The sequence below is a fragment of the Apis cerana genome, linkage group LG7, assembly GCF_029169275.1.
Source record: "Apis cerana isolate GH-2021 linkage group LG7, AcerK_1.0, whole genome shotgun sequence".
Classification (NCBI taxonomy): domain Eukaryota; kingdom Metazoa; phylum Arthropoda; class Insecta; order Hymenoptera; family Apidae; genus Apis; species Apis cerana.
In genome coordinates this window covers 10,700,101-10,722,063 of record NC_083858.1, presented here as the reverse complement: position 1 = coordinate 10,722,063, position 21,963 = coordinate 10,700,101, and the positions used below count along the sequence as shown (strand labels likewise).

At 35.7% G+C, this 21,963-nt stretch overlaps 1 protein-coding gene across 4 annotated transcripts in view; it reads left to right on the top strand.

The window, feature by feature from the left end:
• Window positions 1-21,963, top strand: part of LOC107999225 (BTB/POZ domain-containing protein Tiwaz) — a 39,876-nt gene that overhangs the window by 12,580 nt on the left and 5,333 nt on the right. For 2 of the 4 annotated variants that reach the window (XM_028667472.2, XM_062077193.1), the window contains exons 2-3: window positions 12,504-12,587; window positions 13,081-13,296. In XM_028667472.2, coding sequence (XP_028523273.2) covers window positions 12,559-12,587; window positions 13,081-13,296 — 245 coding nt within the window. In that variant the 5' untranslated portion in view covers window positions 12,504-12,558. The remainder of the gene's footprint in view (window positions 1-12,503; window positions 12,588-13,080; window positions 13,297-21,963) is intronic. The other 2 variants (XM_062077194.1, XM_062077195.1) reach the window with 1 other exon arrangement.

Here is a 21,963-nt window from a genome sequence, read left to right as displayed (position 1 = left end):
CGTTCCCTTCTTTCGTCTTCTTTTCTTTTTTCCCTTTCCTTTCTCCTTCTTTTATCTCGTGCCCACCTTTCTGCTCTCCGCGTCAACCTTTTTCTTCGCCTTTTTTTTTCCTTTTTTTTTTTTCCTTTATTCGCGCAACCGTACACGGGATAATCGACAGGGCAATGAATACACGAACGCCTCTTCGTTTCTTTCGCGTTACACCTTCGGTGACATTACCTCCTTCTTTCGTGTTCAACTTTTTGCCACGTCTTCCTTTCACGGCCCGCGTCGCCGTTGACATTTTGAATTTGCCGCCTCTTTCGTGCGTGACGTATTCGCATGTGCGATATTAATCGAATGCGACGTTTCTTTTTTTTTTTTTTTCTTTTTCAGCGAAAATTTAGTTGGAAAAATTTGCGTTCCTTATCGATCGAGGTGGAAAAATACGATTGAAATAATGTTATTGCGAGTTTCGATTTTTAAGAATTATGTTTTGAAACGAGTAGTGAAGAATTAATACCAAAAATTGAAGTAACTGTTACGTTGAACTTCCCAGCTCATCAACGAAAATTGCTTTTGCCCGATGCTAAAGAAACGTTTATAATCCAGCATGATCGTCGTCGGTTTACAACCTTCCCCTCAACTCCTCGCGATCGTACTTTACACGCGACACCTTCTCTTCCACTTCTCCCTCCCTCGTCCCTTCCTCCCTTCTTCATCTTCATTACATCACATCCTTTCTGACGTGCTCACGATGAACTAAGAAGGCTTCATCTATCTCGCTGGAAACACCGACGCTTATTAAACTCCGTAATAACTGCCATTCCATCACCGATCTTCAATCAACGAATCCAACGAGTTACCCGCAAACTGGCGGATGTAGGTCAGTGCGAAAGCACGGTAACAGGAAGCTCTGTCAGTCAAGATCTTCGATGGACGGATCCTGGTGAGTGGGTGATCGTAAAAAATCGCGATAAGGAATCGATGGACGAAACAATCCTCGTTGGACGAGGAACGAAGCTTGAGTAGAAATTTTCGATTCGATTCTTCAAATATTGTATTTTTAGATGCAATTGTGGATTTTTGTAGATTGAAATTTTTCCGTATTTCCTCGGTTTAATTTCTTCTTCTGTATATGATATATTTGGCTCTGGATTTTTGAAGGAACGTGCATTTGTGTTACGTGTTTTATTATATTGTTATTTGATCGTAGAATTACCGAAATGTATGTAATGAAAATTCTTATCGAGGAGAAAATTTAATGCCATTTCTGAACACTTTCTATCCTTATGTTAATATTCAATCTTATGCAAGATGTTATAATCTTAAGTCAGGATATATCCAAGATTTTCAGCAGCGGTCAACTGATTCCAATAATTATAAATAAAATTATAAATTAATTATATATAATAATAATTATAAATAAAATTATATATAATTTAAAATGAAAATTAAAAATTTTAAATATTATCTTAAGGAATGCAATTAAAGAATGCATAAATATGTATTGACAGAAGAGTTTAAAGAATCGAAATTACATAATTATATTCTATGAATATATGAATATTGTATACAGACTTGTACAAGCTTCTAACAAATGTATAATTCAGAATTTATTTGCACGAATTTATTTCCATCGGATGAATCATCCTAATGCATAAACAGATCACGTTCCACCTGTTTTTTACATTTTTATTAAAAAACAAAACTGCAAGTTGTAAATGTCATCCAAATGTAAAAATTTATATGCATCACGAATCGGTAGAAAATTGTCATTCGATTCGTATAAACCTCGTTCTCCAATCATTCGAGTTGACAAAACGCGAGTCATCGACATCCCATTATCGTTATCGGATTGGACGCTGGAATATTTTCTTTTTGCTTTTTCTCTTTTTTTTTTTTTTCAAAAACCACTTTATTTAAGACAAACTCTTATCCCAGATTCGCTATAGCATCGAAAATTCATTTATCAAGTTGAAAAGAATCCATTCTCTTCTTCTAACTTCGAAAATCCGCGGATTTCGATCGATACGCGACTCGATTAATCGAATTTGCGATTTATTCTCGTTCCATCACGCGATAATTTCAACGTGGACGAGGAACAGAAACGAGAAACCGTTCGTAAAAACGTAAATCGCGGTCGTTTTCACGCGTCGCTGATCCACGTAGAAAACATACAAAATACGAACAATTCAATCGTGTCGTTCTACTTTTCAGAAGAACACAATTCACGAGAAAAAAATTCAATGGCATTTTGCGAAAAAATCAAGTTTTTCGATATCCTATTTACTACTTTCTAAACGTTTATCTTGAAAATGAAAATATTAATAAATATTATTAAATAATAATAATAGGAACTTTAAATGGAACATTCGAAATTTAAAAGATAGGAAGCATTAATATATTTGACAATTGCAAAGAATCGATCCCAAATCTTTTGCGATTATAAAATATTTATTGTTATTACAATTAATCAAAATTCGATTATTGGAGAACTTATCGATCTTAACTCTAAACTAGAATGATAGAATGAAATTAAATTTTGAAATAAACATATCGAAAATATCGATCTCGATTTCACAAATATAATCAAATATTATATTTAATTTTATCTTAACGACAATAACACCAATACAATTTTTATTTCTCTTACGATTCAAAAATTATGCGAGAAAAAGAAATATCACCGAATTTTTCAATTCGATCCACCACGTGAAACGTAAAATCCTCATCGCCGGATGGAAATGCAACGGAGGATACGTGACAGATTAGCAGAACTCAGTTTAAAGCGGGCGAGTGTTCGAGCTTAAATAACGACGGTTCACGCCGACTAATTTCTCTGAAAAGACGCTTACGACTGGTACCAGAATCGGCGAGGGTCGTTAACGTCTTTCCAACCCCGTTCTTCCTTTGTCGATGGTCGCGTGGCTCGTCCTGAAAATTTATGACTCTGTGAAACCGAGTACCGGAATTACTAGGATGGAGAATGGATTGGGAGAGGAGAGGAAGGGGGTGAACGAAATAATTTCGAGAACGCGCAGACACAAGGGACTCTATAACTGTGGCGAAGCATTTCTGAAAAGCGATCGCGAGTGACGATTACGGAGGTGACGTAAGAAGTGGTGTGTAGTTAACAGTAATGGCGTTTTATTTGAACGCGTCTTTTACAACTTGGTGAAAGTGCCGGCCATTGTTTTCCGAGGATTTAGAGGAGGCTAATGAAGCTGTGATTGTATAGCGTGTTGAAATGATCGTTATATACGAGCATGTTAATGAGGGATTATTTGAGGTCTCGTTGAAAACGAATTGAGATTCTTACGAAGAAGAATTGTTGAAGAGATGTCAGATTAGTTTTAGAAAATAGTTGCTGGAACGAGTGGTATTTGTAACACCAATTGAAATAATTTTGAATTAAATTTTTTCGAAAGTTAAAGAAGGAAATTATTCTTCCAAAGAAATAATACTCGTTTCAATTCATTAGGAAGAAGAATACTTTCGATCATTGTATTTTTATATAACTCGAAATCTGATTTAAAATCCCTTCGCATTTCGATTCATTCGAAGTTTTAAAAAAATAATGAAAAAAAAAGTATCGAAGCGTTAAAAGATACAATTTGCAATGTAATCCGACAATTTTAAAAAGAATTGGATTTGCCGTGAACTGAATAAATTCTCTTAAATAGTACAAAGTATGCGATGTTTGGAATCCAACACGGAACACGTGCATGAAAGCGAGCGGACGTAATTGGCAACAACAGATTGTTGATCGTAATCGGCACACAATCGAAACGTTCCTCGCGGTAAAGCGGCTCTTGTACGAGAGCAGCTGTGAATCAAGAGCGAGGCAACTCTCGAGCAACGAGACCAGATGGTCCCAGATTGGTCGCCACTGAAAATCGATGCAAACGAAACGCAAAGAGGAAGTTAATGAGCCACGGGTATTTGCGATGCAAAGCTCGCGTATAGGTGAACGTTTATAGTCGTTTTACGAACACGAAGGGTCAATGAAACATGCCGGTGGACAGATGCACGCGTTAACGTAGCGCGGATAACTTTTTAAACGTTTACCAAAAGAGGAGAGGTGTGCCACGATGCGCGAATTATTTCGTTAATTTGCAAATCGTTGTTCGACAAAGGATACGTGTGATAAATATTTTTTTAAGAGTCTTATAATAAAAGCATCATCATCAGAGTATTAAAAATTCGAATACGTACATTCGATACTCGAATTATTTATAAATATATACGGCGAAAGGAAGAAGAATTGATAAAGGAAAGAAAGAAAAGAAAGGAGAAGATGATAAAGAAGGATGGAATCTTATAAGTGATCGAATATAAATGATTCAAACAACATGTATCGAAAAAAAATTTGTAACAAATATTTTTTATGGTTTATTACATCTTTATATTTAAGAATGATGAATAAATTAATTGTTCCTATTTTCATATAGGATTAATCTTCTTCTTTATCACATCTCTCTACTTTCTCTTCCTCGCCATCTTTATCATTCTATGCTCAACAGAATTTCTTCGATACAGTTCAGTTCTTTTATCTTCCTTTACATTTCTTTTCTATCTTCCTTTCTTCCTAAATATCTCTTATTTATCGTACATTAAAAAAAAGTTTTATATTCGTCTTTTTTATATCAGAATTTAACATTATTCGTTTCAAATGACGGATAAATTCGATTTTCATAGAGATATACGTACATGTGCATTCACAATAGAATCGAAATTTCACTGATCATGAAAAATCATAACTCGTTGAAAATCGAAAAGAAAGTCATCAAGGTTTACGAGACATAACTTCGACTTGTCGAAATTGAGAGAATGAAAAACTTGTACAACTCCGATCCCTTTCGAGAATCGTTATTTACTTAGCTTCAACTGTTCTCGCTCGAATGAAAGCTTACACGACGTATTCCTCGCGATCAAGACCACCCGTGCCCACCGCGTTCTCTCCTCGAGCAGAAAAGAAAAAAAATAAAAAAAAGGAAGCGCTGTTCCTGCGGTAGCCTCGTCAGAGAGAGGAGAAGTCCCGACTTCTGACCACGACGTATCCCGAGGCGTTTAAAATAATGCTATTCGCGAACGAAAATGAGGCATTTTCGAATTTGCATTCGCCGTGGCCTCGAGCCATCGGTGTCCTCACCGCTCCCGGACTCCGAGTACAGAGAACAGATACAACCACACGTTACACGCGTGTAAGTACGTACGATTGATCTGTGCAACTGTGAGTTGAACATCGCTCTTTTCTGTAATCTATAATCGAAGCTTCCATTTTCTTTTGAATTTATACATTTTATATATATATATATATATATATATATATATATATATATATATATATATATATGAATTTGCGATGCTTCGATGAATTTTTTTTTTTTTTTTTTTGGAAATCTTAATGCTCGTATGTTCGTGGATTTAAAATGGATGTAATAATATAACATTCGCGGTAGGTGAAACAGGTTTTGGTTTTTAAACTTTTTTCTCTGTGTTCGTAAAAATATGATTTTGCACAAACAATTCTGATCGTAATGATCAAGTTCTAAGAGGTAAAATTAATGAAGTCATATTTTATAAGAAATACTATTTAACCACTCTGATTATTTTCATTCGTTTTATATTGTGAATAAATAATACAAGTTGAATTAAAATTGAGAATGATCGATGAAAATATTAAGATAAAAATGATAGGAGAAAAAGGATAGTTTGTAAGTAAAATTGAGTCAGAATAATTATGGGATTATATTGGGGTGAGTGAATTTTGATTCGATATTAAGACAGGAGATATCGATTAATTTGATCAAACGAGAGAAATATCGAGAGATATATTCGAATATATGAGAGCACGTTGTTTGTTCCTCGTTTTTTAATTCGATATCTTGCCGATATGCTACAACAAATATAATATTATTGTGATAATATCGATAATGGAATACGTAAACAAGCACGAAATATCGTTCTATTATGAAAATTATTCAGCGGAAGGCAGACGTGGTCGTAACGAAATCACGTAATGGAAATCCGTCAATTCCCAACCAAATTAACATTGTACGATTTTATCAATTTACGCCGCAATCTCGTTATTTCTCCATGCGTCCACGTACGTGTAAAGGGATTGTAACATCCAAACGGGCAAGAAACGAATGGATTATTAAATTTTCACGGTCGATTCTTCCACGAGGTGGACAAAGAATCGCAATTAGCCCAAAATTTCGAATACGAAAACATATGTGTAATATATAATACTCCTTATTTCTTCGATTCGAATAGCCCATAAAGGCTACGTAAATCCGCGAAAAAGTATATAACTCATTATTAATTGAAAATCCAGCTCAAAGACAATTGTGTATCCAATGTAAGAAATTGCTGATACTAAATTAACAATTATGTACTCCTCAATATGATATTGGGCCTCATGGTAAAACATAATTTATAAATGCTGCTATTGATATCAATAAAATTAAACTTTTTATTCCTCACGCTCCATTTAATTTAAATGAATAATAAAATAAAATATATTTATAAATATAACACGGATATATATTATTATAAAATAAAATGAAGCTCCATTTATATGAATAAATCGGAAACAGTAATCCTGAATTAATATCTTTTGTAATATTTCATAAGAAATTGAATTTAATATTTTTAAATAAACATGATACAAATGAAGCTGCGTGAAAGAAGAAAAATAGAATAGAAAAGTAAGAAAAAAAATTCATTTTTTGCGAAGCGATTCTCGGCCATTTTTCACGCGGGCCCCATTCGAGAGGATTTTCACGTGGAACGACACGTTTTGCGGAAACGCGTGCTCGATTGGCCGACAACAGGGAGAATTTGCATACCGCGATGCCCTCCGGTAATTCGACGACGTCCACGCAAACTTAACCGGCAGACTTCTAGTTTGCGACGTCGTACACGCGCTGAGGACACGCGCATGTCCTCAGAACGTGTTAGACCCTTTCTCACTGATGCCCCCGGGGTATACTCATCTTGGCACACGTGCATGCGGCTGGTCACTTGAAGCGGGGTGCCTCGCCGTTGTGCACACAAGAGGACACAAAGCGGCCACTACCATCTTCTCGGTAATTGTAGGTCCACACTTGTTGTCCGCTGTTTGAGTATCGGTGTTACGAATGCCCTACGACATTTTGTAATTTTGTAATCCTTACACTCGTGTGCGTCAACGATGCAATTTCTTCGATAGTGGATGGAAACGAGGAAGAATCAATCAAAAACAATTTTCGAATCAATTCGATTACGTGTGGCTTCTTTTTTTAAGATTTACGAATTTATTCAAAACGAAGATAAATGAGAAAAAAGAGCGAGGTATCCTTCGAATTGCGATTTCTTTGTTAATTAATTCGTTTCGAAAACTATTCATATTGAAACTGATATTGTTCAAATGATAATGTCCACAATTTAAAGTAAAGTATTAACAAACAAGCTCTTTCAAGCCTTCATTTGCATTCTTTGTATCAAAGAATGTATATTTTTTTTTCTTTTACGCGTTTCCTTCTTCCTAGCCAAGCACAGTCTGAATATTAACCAACCGACTCGTACACGTTAATACACATTATGTAAAATTCCTGAAATTCCATTTTTTTTTCTTTTCTTTTCTTTTTTTTCAGCTTCTAATTTTATTACCAAGGATATCACCGCTGTGTGTAAATACTTTCTTATTTCCTATCGTTCGTGTATTTCAAAGATGTCATCTAGGAACGTTAAAAACGTTCTTTAGCATCCACCCCGCGGCTGAATGTTCATTATCCTAATGCACGACTTTGCTCCACGACTTTGTACGTATATTGATGACGCGCATTTAGACAGCACTCCTAGAACTTACCTACCCACACGCGCATAGAAAACAAGGACGGATTGATTTTTGCAATTGGAGGCGCCAACGCGACGGGACGGCTGTTACTGAAATCGTTCCTCGCGATGTTCTTTCACTTTCTCCGACTAGTTCTCTCCCTCTATTATTCGTAATTTATCGCTAGTATCCGCAGACACAACCGTAACTGACCAATCGAAACAAGAGCAATTAGATTGCCTTGATCGACGAAAATTTAAATGAAAATTAATCCTGTAAAACGACTTGCGTATATATGTTTGTATTTTTAAAAGTTTGTTTTATTTTTTTACACAGAAATGAAAGAAACTTGTTTCGAGCTTTCACGCTTGATTTCTTATTTAGAGATTTTTAAAAAAAAATAAAATAAAATTATCAAAAAAATTTCTTATTGAACAGTGGTTTTAAAAAAGACGCTTTTACTTTCTATCCAGATTTGAGATTAAATTCGAAGATGCTTATGATCAATTCATAAACGAGGATTAAAGAATGAGAAATTTTAAAGAAAGGACTGTTTTGGTCGATCGATCTTTTCTTACACAATTTTTGCGATCGATTTACCGTGCAATTATGATCAAAGTTAATTACAACTACGTTCATACGCGTATCTATATTAATGGAATTTGCATATGCTAATCGATCGCCCAAAGGCATCCAAAGGTCGATCTCCGTAATTGGCGCTTCTAGAACGCTTCTTCGATCGATTTCTTTCGCTTTAATTTAACATAATATTTAAAATACAAAAATCATTTGTACGGTATATTAAATATATATCGACCATATGACTTTAAATATAATTATACGATTCTGATATAAAAAAAAAATATATTCATTAAATGAAAAAACGAAGATAGTGTCGCACAACTTACGTAACTTACAACTTAATAACTTGATAACCTTAATCGAAATTTTTCGATATCGATTTTTCCGTTTGTTTTATATCACTCGATATATGATTCGTCGCATTTTGCTTCAAAACAGTTTATTTACAATATTACATTACCATATATAATCACATAGCTATATTCCTGTTCACATGATTTTATTTTGCACTTATTAGACTACCATAAATCAATCTCTCAAAATACAAAAAATCTTACCTTATATATATATATACATCCTTTCGAAATTTTGCTCCACATAAAGACTCACAACAGAGTTGGCATTCATTAACCCGTTGAAAAAGTAACTGGTTAAAAATTTCGAATAAAGTAATTGCTTCAAGTAGCTATTATAATCGGCCTCGCATTATATCTTGAACGATAAATTATCGAAGTAACTTTCACTCGTAACTTCAATTATTAAATCGTTCATCCTGATTCATAATCAGAGATTGCCGATCGTTACCTTGCCCCGTTCATTTTTCGACTCTTGGCGACAAGAGGATCGCTCGAAAAGACCTCTAGAAAACGAAAACGGTGTGCAACGCGTGGTCCTCGCGGCGACTCGTGCCCCGTGCAACGAAGAAAAGAAGAAGAAAAAGAGAAAGAAAGAACGAAAGAAAGGAAGGAAGGAGAGGAAACGGAGGTGGATAAGCGAAAGGGAGGGAGGCAGAAGGTGGAAAGAGAAAACCAGTCCCCTCGGCCTTACCTTCGTCGTCCCCCTGCATCGACGACGTCGCGGCAACTCTGCCCGCTCGGCTGAAAATAAATATCGCCGCGGCGACGAGAACGTTCTTTGCCTCTCGAGTTTCGTGGTTGATGGCACTCCTCGGCCTGGTGGGTTCCTTTAATACCCCCCTCGACTGTTGCACAGTCTCGTATTTATCGGTGTTTATACGGCGGAGGTTAACGTTGCGGGGACCGGTGTAATGATTTATGCCGCAGAGAGAGGGGGAGGGAAGTGGAACGAGAGCTCGAACGCGCGCATCGAGAGGGGGTGATGTTGGTCCGTTGATTTAAGATTGCGGTATCCTTGATGCGCTCGTCTCTCTGACGAGCGTGCTGTGGGAAAAAGATTTCGACGTGATAATTGAGGATTCGGATTACGAGTCGAAAATTAGAGGATTGTTCAGAGGCAAGGCATCTCAATCGATAGGAATTCGAATAACGCTGCAAAAATGTACGTATGCTCGTACGTTTGACGAAATTATGATCGATCTGACAGATTGTTGGCGGAGAGAATTTATATATTTAATTCGAACGATTTTACAAATGGGATGTTTAAAATTTTCCGATAAGCAAATTCTTGAATAAATATACGATAAAATACACGCGTGCACGCAGGATTGTTTGCACCGTAGGAATTATCTGATCCTCCGCGGTGACTGTGGAGAACGGTGTTTGGATCAATTGAGAATTAAATGGCTTAAAAGAAAACACGAAGCGCACTGAAACAGAAGAGAATTCGTGTACATTGCTGCGTGGGTTGTACGATAAATCAATGTTAACTCTTAAGCCAGCGGTAATATTTTAAAAACGTCAATGGAACATGATCAATCGCGAAATGTACAGGAAATACCAGGCAGCTCGGTGTTGTGAAAAAAGAAGAAAAGTAATGCGTGAATACGATTCATGTGAAAGAATTAATATTTGAAAAACGAATATTGAACTTTTGGTAAATTAATTGTATTGAATTAACGAGGAAAGTAATTGTGACAGTTAATTACGTGGAAAAACGAATATCCAGATACCGGTGTGCAATGTAACTCCAAGTCACAATCTCTGATAAGACGCAGTCTGAAACGGTAAACCTGATTTCACTCATAAATTCGTTCGCGTCGTGTTTCACGCTTTCAAATATCTCCAAACGTATTTCTAACCTGAATCCGAACAACGAAGCAAAATTATGCACGATCTACTTTATACCAGTTACAGTTACGTATCCTTATTTTCCACCGCGCTCCATATTTCATTTCCATAACACCGAATTTTTGTTACGGATATGAAAATCACTATTTTATATAAGCTCCCTCGTTTCCGTCTCACTAATCATTCTTACCTTTATCTATATTAATTCTATGAATAAAAATTTCTCCAAAAACCACTCGCCATTTTACTCGTTATTCGCTTACGGAGGGGAAAGAGTGAAATTGAATTTAAAAATTCCTCCACGCAAACTCCTTCCTCCTATTTTCTATTTCTATTTCGTATTTTTAATAAAATTTTGTTCTCGAAACGAAAGCACGATTTCGTTTTAAAATCGCGAAACCGGAAGGATACCTGCGCAACGAAGGCAGGAGCCGTGGCTTGGAACAAAGCCGAGGCCAGGATCTCGGTGTGTACACAAGCTTGGAAATGAATCCAGCCTTCCCTCTCCTCGCAAACCACCGTCCACCGAAACCGTCCATCCTCCCTTCCACTTTTCTCTCATTCGTCGGACCTACCCTGCCGGGGGGGTTCGCTTTTCCTCGTTAAACATTGTTCCCCTCCCTCCTCCCTCCCTTCCCCGGTTAATTGCCTTTATTAATACATATGGAAAATCCACGCTGGGGCCTGGAAGAACACCACTGCGCGGTCGAAAATCAAAAACCGAAAACGATGCAGCCCGAAGATCGGACCCTCGTCGGCTTTTGTCGTCGTCGTCGGCAGCGACCAACCGCGAGGATCGATAAATTAAATCGAGCCGGTTGAAATGGCGCGCGACCTCGTTAGAGGGAAAGTTAGCCGCGCTAATGTCAGCGTGTGCGCCGTTGTTTTGACTTCTAAATGGCGGCCGTAAACCGTGGTTGAATATATACGTGAGGTGAATCGGGTTCTTTCGTTCCATTTTTATCGTGTGAGCAACGGAAATAAAAATTTAAAAGGGGGAAATATCGAGGGATGCGATGATCAAGAGTTAACGATTTTTATCTTCATTTATGATTAATAAATTGCGGCCTTTGAATGGCTACGGTGTGAAACCAATAAAAGAAATTTCGGTTGATGGAAAATGGAGAAACGAGACGAGAGTTAAGAATGTTAACATTTTGTCTCATTTCTTTTTTTTTTTGTCTCTTTTAATATTTGTTTATGACTTAAGTAGCTACGGTGTGAAAACGATAAATCGGGTGTATTCTTTGTTGGTTCGTTCCGTTTCTATTGTGTGAAACAATGGGAAAAATTTTGGTTAATTTAAAAGGGAAAAAATTGAGGAATGAAATGGGAGATGCAATTAGTCATAAGAATATCCAAGTACGTTTTGTCTTCTCTAATGTTCACTTATGACTTATAAATAGCGGTCATAAAGTTTAGCTGTGAATCGCATACGTTACGGCGTGAAAACGATGAATGGAAGTCGAGGATTTTCTTTCATTCTTTCTGTTTTTATTACTCTAAAACGAGAGAAAACTTGATAAGTATATTTAAAAAGAAAGAAATGAGAAGTGAGAGAAGAAACCATTTTAAACATTGTTTCGACTTCGAAAAGCAATCGAATGTGATTTCCGGAATAATTTTTGGATCCGTGGGACGAAAAGGTAATCAATCGGAATTCAAAGCGAAAGATAATCAACTTTCTTGACTACAATTCTGAAATTTGTCCGTTCACACAACGTTTTAAAAATATACATCGCGAGATTTGCAATTAGATTGTCATTTTCGTGAAAACTTTTGTACAAAATTTTTATTTTATTACCAACACAAAAGAATCCAAAGTGAAATTCGCGTGAAGAATTTCTTGAAATTAAACTTAAACGAAGAAGTTGAGCATACTGGAGGTTTTTAATCATTTTTAATTGCAGACGGAAATGTGAGGCCGACGTAAAGGAGGCGAAGGCGGAGCTGGCGCAACGCAATATGTTCCCTAGCGCTCAAATTAAAATGAGGTAAATAGAACTACGCTCAATTTATACCTACCTCTTAAAGATCAACGCTTAATATACCGTGGAACACGGAGAAAATGATACATCTCGATGCAATTGAAATTCTTCGATCTTGCGTAACGTCTCACAATTGATCGTGCCATGTAACGAGAATTGCTCACGAACGCATAAATCTCAATAATGAAAACGGTGTAATAAAATCTTTCCTCTTGCTGAACTGATAAATCAATTGAATTAATTCGAAACGATAAAAATTAACACGATAATAATTCCTCTTCGAAATTAATATCAGAGAAGCAATTTAAAGTTATATCTTCGAAAATTTGGACATCTCTCGCAAGAATATCGATTCGCATCGAGATTAACGCAACGAATGATATTCTCGGGAAAATGTGAAAAAAGCGAATGAAAAGAATCTCTCCGCCATCATTTTCGAAAGCAAACGCTTCGAATCCTCGTAGAAGGAACAGGGCCTGATGGTGGCTAATGTTCAAAGTATCTTTGTCAGATTGCTGTCGCCAAGCAGTTCGCCGGCCACGTCGCCCACAATGTCCAATTCTTCATCACCGACGCCACCGACTCCGGCTGCAGCATCCTACAACCAGAAGATGACCGGAATACCCTGCGTGGCAGCCGCTTCCAGATACACGGCTCCCGTCCACATCGACGTAGGTGGAACGATATACACCTCCTCGCTCGAAACTCTGACCAAGTAAGTGCGCGAAGTTCCTTAAAAATTCGTTAAAAGTAACATTACGATTTTCGAGTATAAAGATCGAATGGATCAAAGGTCGAGTATCGTGGAAAGTTGGAAATAACAAATACGTTTTAATGTATTACGCGCTGAAAAGTGAAATCTGATAATGAATGCGAGATAGAGATTTTTACCAAGTATCGAGAGACGCTCGGCAACATTCCAACGGGAAAGTTGAAATCGACGTTTTACTTCGAATTTAATCAATCTTGATTTAATCGATTTTTGATCGATCCATCTTCATCGTATTTTTTATTACATTTCAATAAAGATGTATTTAGAATTTTATATTTGAAATTTTCTTATTAAAATATATTATCAAAGAGGATGGCGAATTTGTTAGTTTAAAGTAGGTATTAAATCATTATCTGAAAGCAAAGGTCTTAAGCGACTTTGCGAAAAGCGTTTCCACAGTTGGAAGAATTCCATGGCGAGAGAGTAGAAAGGGAGCGTGATGTCCGGATCGCGGAAACGTGACCATCGACAACGCTCCAGGATGTTCGTAGCAGGCAATATCTCAGAGAACATATCGTTCGTAATCAGGCACACCGTTACTATACCCGACAGTGTCCAAAGGCTATTTGCGGTATATTCGTGCACTTTATGCATAAAAGAGACGTAACGTGAAAGCACAACGGCGGTTTGCGCCAAGAAGACGCTTTAATCTTACACGTGATACATTTTGACGTCTAAAGTCTTGGTAACTAAATCGAGAAACATTACTGATCATCGTTAATTTATCTGAAAACTCGATTGAATCTTAAGAATTTAAACCGATGAGTCTGAAAATACGAAGAAGTCCTCTAATCTTCAACGAAAGATCGTTAAAAACTTTAAAATATCCTTTTATTCATCTCGATACGATTTCCAGTTCCTCCAAGTACCATCGTGCAAACAAAAGAATGCTTTTTAATCGTACCAAATCCAATTGTATTCTATTAAAATTAGGAAAACTTTGAACCGTTGTAACTCCGAAGATAATGGCTTCCGGTCAACCAGTGAACGATCGTTGGAAGCGTGAGATTTTCCACTTTAAAACGCTTTTCGATTTATTCCGATACGACTTCCGGTTCCCGAGATATCGTCGTGTAAAGAAAAGAGTAATTTGCTATCTCCTTTTTGCTCGCTTACATGGGACTCGCGTTTCCAAACACCAAACAAATGACAGACGCGATTCTTGGAAAACATATAACATACACGCGATATCTGGAACAACATAGTAAACATTTCCAGGAAAAAATATAGGTCACCGAGTCGCGGCTCTTTTTTCTTCAGCGCTATGGTGAATACTTTGAATTCTTATAACTCGACGATGAATTGAGATATCGAGATGAGTCAAAAACTGACTTCACTGATATAATTTCTTCTGTATTCTGAATAAATATTAATAATGTGACATATATTTTCTATTGCATTGAATATTTGAACATCCTTTTTATGAAATTTGTGTAACGAAGATATAATAAAATTCGAACACTTGTTTCGACGAAAAGAAATATCGTGTAATATCTTTTCAAACTTTTCATCTCCTCACTGGTCAACATGATTAACGGACAGATCTTGGATGTATAATAAACGATAAATCTATCATCGATCGATATTAATAAATTCGACGAGCATATATCGCTTCGTTTCCTCGTGTTGCTACGTGTCTTCCAGAGTATTCGCGTAGCACCATTGAAATGGTATCGCGATACAGTTACTGTTCATCCAACGATATTCACGATGCTCGATCCACCAACTAATATCCTGGACATGGATATCCAGTTTCCCCCAATCGGCAAAGAGATGCGAAATATAATCGCTAAACCCTCGAAACCAAAGGAATAATAAAGTTAATTCTAATTGGCAAGCTGCTGTCTATTATCTACTATTCTGGAATCATGCTTCGTTTCCTCCAATCTTCTTTAATAATTCAATACAATTCCTGATAAATTATACGAGTAATATAAATACATTTTAAAGAAGCGAGATGAGAAATTCGAGGAATATCAAAATTGATCTTGATCTTCACACGAATATTATTCCTTAAACCTACCATCATTTGCATGATAATTTCAAAATCAAAAAGGCATTAGCAATCGATTTTCCTGCTCAATTAACCCGTAATAAATTTAAGAGGACAGCCAAGAATCTTGAGCCAAGAAGAAAAGAAACTCGATCGAAAAGATCGATTGAAACGAGACCTCTTAGTTCCAAACAGATCCAATTTTAATCTCCGAAGAAACGCGGCGTGGAACGAATGGAAGTGTCGCGCGGAACGGAATTGAGAAAGGTGAGACCGATCGTGGCAGAAAAACCGCCTGGACAACCTCACCGCCATCTCCTTCTTCCGTCACGCTTCACTCCACTTCCCTCCTTCGTTTGCACACCGTCGGCCTTATTGTTTTGTCGAAAGCGTATCGCCAGATTACCTGCTCGATCGTATCGAAAGGGGAGGGGAGAGGAAGAAAAGGAAGACAAGGTCTGCCACTTAACGTAATTATTTATCTCTCTCTCTCTATATATATATAGTAAAAATTTCTCCTAAAGTACCATCAAAAATCAAATTTCAATGCAAAAATGAAACAGTTCTTAGTTCTGGTTCTAAGAAGGGATGTTCGAGAAATTATACGTGGGAATATGCGTTACGTGAGGGAAAGTAATTCGACGACGATTGAATAACGTTATTAACTGGTTAATAATAAAATAGTTTTATTAAGATTCGTAGAAAGTATCGAAGAAGGGAATTTTGATGAGGGAAAAGAGTTTTATATGTAGCACTGAGGAGAAGTAAAGTGATAGAGCACTTAGAGGGGGAGAGGGAAATTTAAATAATTTAACGAGATACGGGTTGTTTGATTGAAAATAGGATTAACGGGAATGAAAGGATCGATCTTCTCTGTTTAGACTTGCAAAAGCGAGCTAGTCACTTCCTGGTGTAACCATCGAATGCATTTTACATACGGTGGAAGGGAAATAAAAAAAGAACGCGTAAGCGAAAGGCAGTAAAAGTCACGATCGTTTCAATACATGGCGCATTGTATGATAAGTAAGTTACACCTTTCACCCATTAAACGCACGCCGAATCGCGCCTAAAACGTCCGGCTGGATAGATACGATTCAACGCCACGAGTCGAATCGCTTTAATGGGCTATTTGCTTCGAAAACCGTGTGTAAAATTTCTTTCGATTGAATTTTCTCGAGATATATTTATTTTCTCTCGAGAAAAAGATAGAAAATTGGATACGAATCGATTATCATCGATCTTTAACATTAATAAATCTCGATAATCAGTGTCAAAATATATTCTCCAAACACTTTTGTCAAGTTTATTAAATAAATTATCCAGAAAGGGGAATATATTCCGCGAGTTCTCGATTTAATCCGCGATGAAAAACGAAATGAAAATTCGCTTTGGACCCGCGTCGTTTACTCTAACAAAAATCGCTAATTGAGAGATCCATTTCGAAGGATAGAATATTTTTAAAAATATCAAAATTTATTTTCTCGCGGAGAAAGATAGGAATCTTCTCATTCGTAGTTGTACGAATACATCTATATATATATATAATTTCACAAAAGTGATATCGAACGTTGCAGAATAGTTTCGTTCCCCTGTGTTACACGAAAAATTGATTTACGCGAGGTAAATTATCGTGGACGTGTAACGGCACACCACTCGAGATCGAAGATAGTCATTTCCCAAGCTGAGACACCTACGGAGGATTTATACTCTGTTCGAGAAACGAACGACAATGGGCAGCGATCCGTAATAAAGATCGCGATGATGGATAGATAAGATTACAATCGGCAAGTTGCGAAAGAGAGTCTTGAATCATCGTTGGAAAATATTTCTTGAATCAAAGTTTGGCGAAAGGGATGGAAAAAGAAAAGAAAAGAAAAGAAATGACGCGTGGATACGGAATTCTACGGGTTTATTATTATAGGCATAATATGGGATGTTGCAACAGAAAATTATTTTCGCTTGATGGCATCATAAATATCGGACGAAACGTTATATTAATCATATTATGATGTTTAATGTGAACAAAAACAATTTGAGGATTTTCAAGAACGGGATAATACCTGTGGAAATTTATGGTGATTACTTTGAGTTATTAGAGAGTACAATCTATGAAATCACTCTTCACTCTCCTTTATCCGTGAAAAACGTTTCGCGAAGACGTTTTACATTTTCACGAAGATTAATAAAATGAATTGCTTGGATTGTACAATATTTGGATAATTATTGGAAACGCCGTTCACTCGAGTATCGAATATCCGATATACCGATTTTCCGGCGGATCTTACAATTTCGAAGATCTCTCAAGAATTTTTATAGACTTTCCAAATTTTAAAAACCCTCAAAATCTCTCTCAAAAATTCTCAAACCAAGATATCTACGAGATCCTTCAAACCTTCGATGCATATTTCAAGGATCCTTGAATCCAATCGATCATCGAAATCATTACTTTTCAAAATTTTATCTTTCGATAATAAGATTCTTCGAAGAATCTTGCCTGCCTGGTCATCATAAATTTTTTATAAACTTTTAAAAATCATAAAATCAATTTTTTATACAAATAAAAAAAATTAAATATATCAATTTAAAATTTTAAACAATTATTTTAATCTTTTCAATGTAAAAGAAATATTTTACTTAAACTAAAATTTTAAAATCTAAAAACACTTTCCAGTACTTTTACTATGTTACGACTTATTTCAATTTTTAAATGAAATTGACGGGCGATTTGTACACTTTTTAAAACTATCTTCAATTAAAGAAATTACTTTAATTTACTTTTAAATTCTCTTTCATATTTATATTAAAATAAATATTCCAAAAATTAAATTTATTGAAACTCATCTAAACCTTGAATACACTACATTTTGATTTGAATTATTATTATCTAAAATATCTCTAACTCAAATTAATTCAAGCCAGTTAAAACAACAATACATAAATTTAAACTCAAGTATTTCTTATCGTGGATTATCAAATTAATCGTCGCGTCGATGAAATTTTCAAACTGAAACCGATCCGAAACGCACCGTTTCTTCCTCCGCGCATTTTCAGAAATTACGTAACCACCGATCATTAGTTTGCGCTTCCGGTATCACGTAATCCCTAAAACATCGTCCATCATCCCGCCGGACCGGAGAGTCCTGTTGAAGACTTAGCGACGCCCTCGGGCGATCCCATGGAGATCCACCTAGTCCTCGTTTCCTCGCCCTTCGGTCCACCACGTGCAATTTGCCCAACTCTGACAAAGCGATCCTGTATCGGTCGAGATGTTTCGTTCTTGCACGCGCGCACACACCTACGAGCGAACTCTCGAGTCCATTGTCGCTTGCGCGCATCGAACCACGGCGTATATTAAACCGTGTCTCGTATCATCAGCGTGTATTACCAACCGGAGCCACTCTTGTTGTTAACTTTTCATACCGGAACGGGAAACGAGTTTATAAACCGATTTGCGACAAAAGGAATCGTATTTATATTTATTGAAGAAGAGGAATGAAAAATAAGGAAACGAAATTTACAAATCCTGTAGATCTATATCTCCGATATTCTTTTTCTTCCTTTTCGAAAATTTATTTTTGTGAGTGTATTCCATAACGATGCAATTGACAGTGAAAATTCAATTCGCGAGAGAATGGTGATTTCGACGTATTCTCACGATGTTATCTAAAGATATGATAAAAATAGAGAAGTCAAACTATGACCGATTGAAGTGTGTTTAGAATTTAGTTTAGAGATGCGATAGTTTGTCGGCAGAATGCGGCCCACGTATAAGCACGCGTGGACCAAAAACAGGGCAGGAATCTGAGTGATGTGAGCCGATCGTTTAGCGTTTTCCCATAGCGAGCGGATCTGACCCGGGATCGGACCTCGGCCGGTCGGTGGGCCCAACAAATCGCCCCGGGTAATCACGCCGCTCGTCCTCCGCCCCTGGTACCGTTTCCTCCCCCGCACACCCACCCTTACCGACCGAGGATCCGACTCAACAGCAACGCTTAACCCGCTGCCTCATACATCCTGCTCCTCTTCTCCTCTTTTCTTCCTCCTCCGTGCTTTTTTTCACCTCTCAACACCGCTCGCCTTCGATATCGCCCTCCCCTTCCTTCCTTTCTTCTTCTTTTTTTGTCTTTCTTATCTTTCTGTTCGATTTCAAGTATGGTAATGTTTCTTTCTTCTAGGATATAAATTGGTGGAAGAAGTGATGTGCAGAATATACAAGACGATAGGCAGACGAGAATATTGTTTAATCGAATTTTAGAAGTTTGGCGGATTAGAAGAATATAAATCGGGAAAAGGTGGCGTTAATTTTATAAAATTCGTTTTATTTGCCTGTTTTATAATTGTGAAATTTTTTTATTTGTATCGTTTTTACTTATCTTGGTTTGAAGTGCATATAGAAAAAATATACACGATGTGTAAAAATATATGGAAAATGTGCAATTTAAAAATGTAATATATAGATATAAAATATACGTTCAGGTAAAAGTTTAAAGATATTAATTAAATTTATTTAAAAAATTCAGGAGAAAACAGAAATATATAAGATAAAAGTACAAAAGTATGTATAAAATTTGGTATAACGGATAAAAACATGTAAATACTTATTAATTAGAGAAAATAATTAAAGAAAATTAAAAAATGTATCGGTGGCGCCATCTCGCGTTTGGACGCTGGAAGCTCCGACTTGCTACTAGCATAGCAGGATGTGCAAGGAGGTATTCGTGACGTCACACGTAAGGACAGCAATATTGTGCGAGAAGGACAGAAATATTAATATGTCGGAAACATAATTTTGAAAATTAAATAATTAATTATTATTTTTCCGCTGAAAATTTCTGCAAATTTAGATTTATATCTTAAAACTGAGATTTCAAAGAAGTTTTCATATTAATTTTAATTTGAAATTCTTTTCAATTAATTATTTATTAATAATAAATGTCTCAATCGTACAGTTCATATAACCGATATACAATGTATTTTTCATTAATTTTACGTTATTGCAACATTTATTTCTAAATATTGATATATACATTTTAAACGTTGTTTCCTTCCCTACATTCACATTTAATTTTTATTCATAATTTTGCTGTTATTTTAAAGAATAAATTGATTATATATTATTCGATTACGAAGTTATCGACTGAAACACTCTTTATAATAATCATTTATAAATAATTAATTAAAAAGAATTTCTTATCAAAATTTATACGAGAAAGTTGTTTGAGGTTCTAGCTTTGAGATACAAGCTTAAAAGTAGAAAAATTTTTCCTGATTAATTATTTATTAATGATTGTTATGAACAGTGTCTCACGCATAAGCCTATTATTCCATGATCGAGTAATAAACAATTAAATTATTCACTTAAACAATAACAAATTTACGAATAAAAATTATACGTGAAAACAGAGAAAGAACTAAGCTTTCGATTAAGTATATTTATATTTAGAAATAAATTTCATAATAATGATAAATTAACGAAAAAGTATTGTTTATCGATCGAGCGTCGGTCCGATATGACTCATTAATTATTAATAAATAATTAATTAGAAAGAATTTCGAGTTAAATTTAATATAAGAAACTTCTTTAAGATCTCAGTTTTCAGAGACAAGCTTAAAAGTATAGAAATTATCAATGGAAAATTAATAATTAACTAATATTTTTATTTAATAAAGAATATTAGGAGCCGCATAACCAAAGTTGGTGGCACGTTTTCTCTATCCTTCTCTCACAATATTGCTGTCCTTACGTGTGACGTCACGAATACCTCCTTGCACATCCTGCTATGCTAGTAGCAAGTCGAAGCTTCCAGCGTCCAAACGCGAGATGGCGCCACCGGTATTAAAATTTTCTATTTACTTTTTTCTTCAATTTATATATAAAATACAAACAGTTTATAAGAAACGCAATGAAAATTTTATCATATTCAGAAATATATATACGTTTGAAAAATATCTGAAAGGAACTTGCATATAAATATTCCAATATGAAAAACTCGCAGAAAGATAGTAAAAGAAAATTTGTTGGAAAAAGGGAAAGAAAATAAAAGATATAAAGATATTAGAATATACGTAAAATATATTTTTTTATTTTAAATATATATTACATCATATAAAAATAATATATATATCTACGTATATAATATTCTTATAATTAATATAAATTTATATTGTATAGATATACAAATAACGTCAAAAATTACACGAATTAACTATCTTATTATTATACTATCTTATTTATTATATATATACATGTCTACATAAGAAAATCTTCAATATGAACCAAATTCTACGTTCTATTAACTTATATTATAATTTCTTTGGCAAATCAAAGACATTCAACTGAAAACTCATAGCGTCTCAACTAATGTTCTAATATAAACTAATATTCATAATACAATATTTTTTTCTCCAAAGGAAGAGAATTTCCAACACAGGATTCGCAGAATTTTCATTTTCTCGAGAGTTCTTCTTATCCTTCGCTCTCGACTTTCGCGGTACCGTCGAAAAGTACGAAACAGGGTGAGGAAGAGTAAAAGAGATGCCGTTCACCCGTCTCTCCCTCTCTCTCTCTCGCTCTCTCTCTCGGCCCATATACACATATATACAGCGTCCTACCTACC